General features: G+C 40.4%; 1 protein-coding gene across 1 annotated transcript; it reads right to left on the bottom strand.

Moving 5' to 3' along the window:
* Nucleotides 1-115: 115 nt before the first annotated feature.
* LOC115794384 (zinc finger protein 70) lies at nt 116-7701 on the bottom strand. Its single transcript, XM_030749869.1, has 2 exons — nt 7483-7701; nt 116-2773 (listed from the first exon to the last, which is right to left on the bottom strand). Exon 2 carries the CDS (start codon nt 2756-2758, stop codon nt 917-919), a length of 1842 nt encoding a protein of 613 aa, XP_030605729.1. The 5' UTR covers nt 2759-2773; nt 7483-7701; the 3' UTR covers nt 116-916.
* Between the last annotated feature and the right edge of the window lie 1181 nt (nt 7702-8882).

The following is an 8882-nucleotide window of genomic DNA, read 5'->3' as shown; positions in this document are numbered from 1 at the left end:
TGTCTCAATCATTATTCTGCTTTCTTGTAACCCTTTAAGTGAATCTCAAATGAAAATGTATTCAACAGTAATGGACTTTGGTGAATGAAGAGAATGAACTGAATCTCAACTTAAGTATGATGAAAAGAAACCTTTATTTCGAACTGCAAGACATGAGGGTTTCCATGACTGTTAACTGAACCTCACAGACTTATGTCAGCATTCAAAGCTGCAGCAGTTTGATACCTGAAGAGCATCCAACACTTTACACCTGTTGAGAACAAATAAACTTCAGTGGCCTCATAAGCTCGTTTTTTTTAGCAACCCAGCTGCACCATCTAGTGGGCAAATATTACAACAACAACAAAATATTTAGGGCTAACGAAATCATGACGTTTTAAACATCAGGATAACATCACAACCAACCAAACAAACAAACCTCTATTTCATTCCTAAATATCATGGCCTCTTCAGCGTCACAAAGGAGAACAACATATGAATCAGCTGTATTTAAACAGAAAACAAGATCAAACTCCTCTACAAACCTCACTGATAAGAACTCACTTTTTGTGAACAGCTAAAAACTGGACCAACCTTTCCTCTGGAGGATTAACTGGAGTTTTAAATGGAGTACTGAAAAAAAAATGTTCCTTGTCAGCTACTCTTTTTTTTTTTTCTTATTCTGGTGGTTAGTGTAGCAGCAGAAAAAAATTATGAGAAAATTAATATGTAAAATTTGCACATGGTTAAAGATATGTTAATAATCAATTAGGACATGCTTGTAATTCAAAAGCCATTTAGAATGACTGTGTATATGTTTTTGCTTTGATTTTGTCACTTGGAGACACATGAATTAAACAAAACGGTGACAACCAGGTGTCATGTGTGACTCATCTATTTTGATTTAGTGCTTGTGTAAATAAAAACTGATACTTTGTCATATCATAGGCTTCTTCAGTTTGTTACTTCTTGTCCTGTTCTTAAGTTGGTGCCATATGTAAGCCGAAGGCCTAAAAAACAGTTCTCCGCAGTCGCACGTAAAGGGCATTCTGCACGTCCTCTTGACTTTTCTTTTCCAAGTGCACCCAGAGGGAGATTTTTTAAGGGACTGGCCCTTCAGGTGCTGAGCCAGGAGTTTTGCTCCTGTGAAAGTGTCCCCACAGCAGACACAGATGTAGCTTATGGCCTCTGCATGCTGAACACAGTGTCGCAGGAGGTGCAGTCGGTGTTTAAAAGCTCGTCCGCATGGGCACTGGTGCGAGCGGTGGCCTCGGTGGAGGTAGCGGTGGCTGATGATAAGCGACGGCTGCCGCAGGACGGCACCACACTGCCTGCAGGGATAAGGAGCCTTGGCGCGCCAGCTGGTGTTCATGCGTTTCATCAATGCCAAGTGATGGCTGTCATTCTCAAACATGGCCAGGATAGTGGGCATTGGTCGTGAGGTGGGGTTAGAGGAGGCGGTCTCATGGTTTGCATCAGTGGGCCTAGAAAGGACAGAAAGAGGTGCACAAAGGTGGCTTGAAGGCTGCTGGTTCAGCTGAGCTAGGGCACCGTTTGTCACTAATGTTTGGACAACATTGTGCTTTCCATTAATGGCCTGGTTCACTAACTTTGGACTAGAGATGGTTGACTGGAACTCGACTTTTGTGATACGGACACCTGGGTTATCATCAGTCAACAGTGATGGATTAGTAATAATGCATACCTTGGTGCTGACCACTGATGTGTGAGCTTTGGTTACATGGTCTAACAAAAATTTCTCAGAGGTAAAACAGCATTTGCATATCTTACATGCTTTCGGCATTGACTCAGAGCAAAAGAGCACCAAAGGTGACTTGTTTCCTTTGGGACACTGGTGACTACAGTACAAGTTCCTGTGACTGAACACTTCACCACAGATGTCACAGGCATACAAAGCCATGTGGTGTTCCTTAACAGCATCTTCAGTTAGAAAGACCCTCCGGCAAACACAGCACTGATATTTTACCCTTACACCACTGCAGTGCAGCATATGAAGCTTAAGTGACCTAAATGGGCCTCGGCCACACACTGTGCACATTAAACTGTGAGCACTAGGAAGGGGTGCCGATGTTGCTTTAGAATCTGGACCACCTGAAAAATCACTAGAATCACTGGGCAAACTTGGGTTTGAGCAACCTCCGATTTCAGAAAGATCTGGACACAGGTTATTAGGTTTAGAGTGCGTTTTGCCTTCGTCTTCAGATTCAGAGCTTGTTGAATCATCTGCCTTGTCAGAATGACTTCCAGTGCCAATATCCTCATCATCTGCACCCAATACATACTCCACACTGTTTTCAGGTGTCTCAGGCTTCATCTCAGGTCTTTGGGCAGACCTCAACACTGGCAGCGAGTCATGTAGTACAGTATTTGCATTTTGCTGCATCGTCATCTCATTAGGAGAGCTTTCACTGTTCTGCCTCTTACAAATCAAAGAGGAATCTTCTTGATATAACTCAGAGCCCATGCAGCGTCTCCCCGCATGTTTGTTCAGCTCCCAGACGTTGCTGAAAGACTGATGACACGTTTTGCAGACAGGTGGCAGGTGTGCATTATCCAGGTGTGTTGAGAGGGACGTCAGGCGACGGAACGTAACCTTGCAGATGTGGCAGGTGGCTTTGATATTGTGGCTTTTATAGTGTGAGATCAATTTAGTGAGATTGTGGATTTTTTTCCCACATTCCCAACATTTTGCTGCTGGGTACACACACTTCCTAGAAGATACACACCACTCTCCATCGCTGCTTGAGTCTTCAGACATAAGTAGCTGTGCAGTCTGTAAATTCAAGCAGAAATGACAGCTCACTTGAAATGTTTGAGATTAAATTCACATTAGATGTCCTGAACATCATTGTCAAAGCACAGGCATCACTTGCAAACACAGAATATTGTCTGGAATTTACAGATTGTTATGAACTTTGTCATGCCAAAGATTTTCACAAAATTTATGACTGCCAGAGGATGAACCACACTTTGGTGACTCACTGACATTTTTCTCACACATCTGAAGCTCTAAGAGAAAACTCTCCACAACAGCTACTGAATTATTGTTAAATTCTCACTTGTGTTGCTACATTCAGGACAAAACTTTAACTTGCTCAGCAGATTGGCTTACGTCTACATCAAGGTGGAATTCAATTCTTGTAAGCCTAAGACCTCATTAGTGCCAATTAGCAAACATTAACAACAGCCTGTGAACTAGCTAAACAGACAGATGCAGCTTTTGGGTCTCAAAAGTGAAGCCCACCTCACTGTCGTAATAAATCTTTTCAATGGCCACCAGGGGGAGATATCTTCCAGTGTTCTAAAAGAAAACATCCCTCTGATCTGTTGAATTTATGGTCTCAGTCACTCATTTTAGGTCATACTGACTAAAATGTAGAGTCTGTATTCTAAATCTTGGGTCCCTCTGAGCATCAGAAAGGAAGGATATGCTCTTTGACAAACGACTTGTCAAAGAGTGTGCAGTTTCACAGCCAAATCTGCACACCTCACTCATCACAAGCAATGGTGACAGTAAAAATGCTCATCTCTCTACAGGCTTCAAAGCACGACTTCATTACTCAGTGGGTGATGTCACAGTGGTTACATCCATCTTTTACACTGTCTATGCCTTGCCCACAGCACATCAGTGTCTAAGAGTACAGCCTCTCACATGGCAACAGGCTCTTGTTTGTATGCATGATATGCGTTGATACATTTGAATGGAACATAATACTGAAAAGATGCTTGATGTGTTTTTAAATTTTTCCAGCAGAATGGCCCCAACTCCATTTTTTCCCACAAGTGCATTGCAGTAATGAGTACTACAACATGGACATGTGTTAGCATCACGGACTATATAAAAGACAGACAAAGCCATCACTGTTGCTGTTGCCATTTTAGATTTTTTAAATCCAGACAGGATCTCACTGAGACACAAGCATGCTCTGCATGATCATTGGCTAATGTCTTGTTAGTCTCATGGTAAAGTATAACATGCTCATTGTCCTTCTGGGCACTTACGGGAACCAGAATTAAATTAATGAACTTATATTCAAGAACTGAAACTACTGTTTAGAGCAACAGTGCTGAGTGCTGTTTTCTCTATAGAGTTCCATATTATTGGATGCCTGTGAGGTCTCCAATGTTTTGCAATCATATGAGTTTGCCCCCTGCTGGCCATTACAAGGAATGGTTAAAGGAAAGCCGACAGGACTTCAGCACTTCACTTCTCAGATGCAGAACTACATACATCTTTTCTATACATCTAAGAGCTCCTGATATAGTCGAGAATCTCCATTCTCTGTACTTCTGGTTTCACAGGGGGTGGTTGGGAGATTGCCAAGAATAAATCATCTGTAAATGGGGGATTCAAGGGAGCGTTTAATGTCATAAATCCTCAACAGACCAATCGGCACGCATCAGCAGAATGTTAAGAGTTTTATCCACAAAATCAGCTTCTCTGTAAGACAAGCCAAAGGACATATGGAGCGTTATTTCAGTTCTGACATATGACACAATATCTGAATACCAGGTTAAATTTTAATATTGTCTTTTTTTTCTTCTTCTTTTTTTCATGTTTCCTAAAATGTCAGAACTTCTTTATTTATGTCTTTGTTTATTTTCTATTAATTTTTAACTTGAAGACATTAAAAGCTGTCAGTTCTTTGAATTACTGTGATTTTCGCAGTGATGCACAGTCATAAATGATGAAACTTCTAATGAAAACTCGGTTTATAATAAACTGCTGATCAATCACAATCGATCACTGGCTGACTGGCCAGGTTGCACTCCTAGGCGTCTGTGGCTGCACCAAGCATGCACGGGGATGGTGATGCTTTTCAAACGTTTTTTTGAGAGATATTTACAGAAAGTGAAGTTAAGATAAACACTGGAAATATGGGAAAGCTTGACTGTTTTTGTGTCATGCAAGTACCTTCTGCTGTGCCCTTGGATGAACTGCTACCAATTTGTGTACAAAAAACAATAGTACACTATGGGAAGTAAAATATCTCCCCAGGTTAGCTCTGATGCAGTCTGTGTCTTTATTTATTTTTTGTTTCGGATATAATCTGTGGTTAACATTTTCTCTGTCCAATCCACTGCTTATGAATACGGCTTACTAAAAAAGCTTGCTAATGTTAGCTGAGACGTAACACTCTGCTCTCCAGTCCAGATATAATAATTTCTGGCTCCAAAATGCTTACATGCTTCACAATGTGGAGTGCAAAACCAGCAAACCAATACAGTCTATCGGTATAATTCATTTACAGTGGGAGAAATAATGATTTGATCCCCTGCTGAATTTGTAAGATTGCTCACTTAAAAGGAATTTAACAGTCATAATTACACAAAAGTCATAAATTGATTCGTATGACATTGAGTTAAATAAGTATTTGATCCCCTACAAACCAGCCAGAATTCTGGCTCCCACAGACTGGCTGTCTGCCCATGTGGCACACAGATGACAGCTTATCAATCAATTGCAGATACTTCTGATCTCAACTTGTTATGTGTATAAAGCACACCTGTCGGTTTCTCCACCACCATGGGAAGACCAAAGAGCTGTCAAAGGATGTCAGAAACAAAATTGTAGACCTGCACAAGACTGGAATGGGCTACAAGACCATCTGCAAGAAACTTGGTCAGAAGGTGACAACTGTTGGTGTGATTATTGAGTAATAGAAGAAACATAAAATGACTATCAATCGTTCTCGGTCTGGTGCTCCATGCAAGATCTTGCCTCATGGGGTGAAGATGATCATGAGAAAGATGGAGGATCAACTCAGAACTACACGGAAGGAGCTACGTTAATGATCTGAAGGCTATTGGAACCACAGTCACCAAAAACACCCATCAGTAACACACTACGCTGTAACTGACCAAAATCTTGCAGTGCCAGCATGATCCCCTGCTCAAGAAGGCACATGTACAGACCCGTCTTAAATTTGCCAGTGAACATCTAATTTATAAACTACTACAATTTATAAACTATTACTATTGAACTGTATTATTACTATTATTGTTATTTTGTCCTCTTCATGTGATAAATAAATGCAAACTAAACAAAAGAGGTTTCTGTCAGTTCGTACAGCAGGACGAGAGGGAAGAACTAACTCGTGTTTGTTTGTAGGGCCTCATCACTTCATGAATGTTGTACAAAACATTTTATTTATAGTTGTTTATCACAGTAGTTTACTGAGCCTAAGTGTCCTCACAAAAAACGTTTTGAAATTGCATTTTTTTTTAACACTGCAAACCTTATTTCATTTTGTTTACTTTTCAAACATATTCATCATATACCACATAGCTTCTCTCAGTCTCCACTAAGTGTCAGGGAAAAGCTAGATAAAAACACTTAGGTTGGGCACCGGAGTGGCTCAGTGGTGGAGCAGGCGACCACGTCTGCTGCGAGGCTGAAACAGGCAGCGCAAGTTTGAGTCCTGGACTGTTGATCTTTTCTGCATGTTTTCCCACATCTACACTGTCGATTAAAAGCTGCTGTGGCCAAAAACAAAAAACAAAAAAACATTTGGGTCTGTGGGGACACATGATCATCAGGTTTATGGGCTGTTCTATAATCAAAATATGCATGACTGATATTTGTATTGAATGACTGATCACATGCTGGACCTTCAACTCGCCTAGGGCCCCAAAACGACTAGGTACCATAAAATCTTGGACGAAGAAGATGGGTCATGGACGGGTATGTATGACGAGGACCCACAACATATCTCCAAGGTAACAAAGGAGTGGCTAAAGCAGAAGCACATTAAGGTTATGCAGTGGCCTAGCCAGTCTCTATAGAAAATCTGTAAAGGGACCTGAAGCTTTGATCTACCAAGTGGCAGCCAAGAAACTTAGAAGATATTCTGTCATTACCCATTAAAAATAAACTACCATAAAAATTAGAGACTGTTCACTTCTTTTATAAGTGAGCAAACTTACAAATTCAGCATTATTTCTTCCCCACTGTACATGCTTATGTTTTGACTTTACTTTTGACTTTAACAACTGTAAAAATTAATGGGTGAATATTATTTTACTGAACAAAGCATGCAAGTGTCATCAACATAGCTTAATTTCTGCATACAAAAGGTTTTTTTCTTTTTGGCTGAGCAAACCAGGGAAATGCCTAGTGGGAATAAACGTAACAGAGTAGAAATCAGGGAAGTTTACTTCCTACATTTTTTTTTAATCAGCTCAAAAATCCAATATTGAGTAGGTTTTAATTTGAAGATATTGCAAACAAACAAAACTAAACTAACTGATTATTTAAAAGTAAAAATGAATTCCATAGAAACTGCCCAATACTTAATCATACTTAATTTAGTAATGATTAGTGTCTTCACATTCATCCTCCACAGATTGTGCCTTTTTGCCAGCACACCCCACCATCACAATAGCACTTTTCCATCTAACTGTACCTGATAAGTGTTAGATAATGCATGGAAGAACTGCTGTGGTTGATCTATTACTATACTATGAGCACTTCATACTTACCCCTGTCCACAAGTACCAGTAACAGCAGACGGTCCGTACAACTCATTTACTGTGAAACTACAAGTGGATTCAGTTCCTTTAAACCTGGTGCAATGAGCCCAGTCAGCTGTGGGTAGGATGAAACGACCAATCTGCACATTTAAAAAACAAAGAAAAAAAATATTTAATTGCGACATCTGAAGACGCCGTCCTGGCTTTTATGGCGTCCAGATCGCTACGCCGAACTCATCCACATCCGGTTTAAACCGGAAGAGGCAGGCCTACATCTCCCACAATGCATCGATGCTTTACCCGCTAACTGGACAAGCCAAGTCAAGTTTAGTATTCCTCTAAATTTAGAGAAACATTTTTTATATACTTACTTGGTGCTGCAATTTCAGTCTACATAGTAATTTAATCAAATTTTATTGCAGTTTAACACAAAGTTATTCCATGCTAAATAGTTAACACATGAAGTCCAGGATTTATATATTATTTTTAATTTAAAGGAAATTATGAAAAATATTACTCTCTTTACTTGAACAAATCTTATGCCGCATGACACTTATTATCCGTCCTTTAATTGTTTAACATCTAAATATGTGCTTTATACTGTTTATATGCCCTTTATGAGAAATAAGCAGAGAGAATGCCAGAGGAATGGAGAAGAAGCGCATTAGTACCAGTTTTCAAGAACAAGGATGAGGTGCAGACCTGCAATAACTTCATAGGGATAAAGGTGGTGAGCCATACCATGACACTAAGGAAAAGATTTGTTGACGCTACGTTAGGAAAAGAGGTGATGGTCAGTGAGCAGCAGCATGACTTCATGTTGAGAAAGAGCTCTGCAGATGTGATGCTTGCTTTTTAGTCCAGTGGACTATGATGTTTGCAGATTACACTGTGATCTATAGTGAGAGCAGGAGGCAGGTGGAGATACACTTTGGAGAAGAGTGAAAGTCAGTAGGAGCAAGACAGAATACAGAATAATGTGTGTGAATGAGAGGGAGGCAGGTGTAACAGTGAAGCTGCAAGGAGCAGAACACCATCCAAAGAAAAGGACAGTGCACAACAGAGGTGAAGAAGAGAGTGCAGGTAGGGTAGAGACGGTGGAGATGAGTGTCATAGGGGTTGATTTGTGAAAGAAGGATAGTAGCAGGAGTGAATTGGAAGCTTTATAGGATTGTAATAAGACTTGTATGTATGGTTTGGAGATGGTGGCACTAACAAAAAATAAAATAAAAAGAAGAGGTGGAGCTAGAGGTGGCAGAGCCAAGATACTAAGATTTTCACTGAGAGTGACCAGAAAGGACAGGATCAGAAGTAAGGACATTAGAGGGACAGCTCAGGTCAAACAGTTTGGAGGCAAAGTCAGAGAAACAAGACTGAGATGGCTTGGACATGTGCAGAGGATGGATAGT

The sequence above is a fragment of the Archocentrus centrarchus genome, chromosome 16 (genome assembly GCF_007364275.1).
Source record: "Archocentrus centrarchus isolate MPI-CPG fArcCen1 chromosome 16, fArcCen1, whole genome shotgun sequence".
NCBI lineage: Eukaryota > Metazoa > Chordata > Actinopteri > Cichliformes > Cichlidae > Archocentrus > Archocentrus centrarchus.
This window is presented reverse-complemented; position numbering and strand designations above follow the sequence as displayed.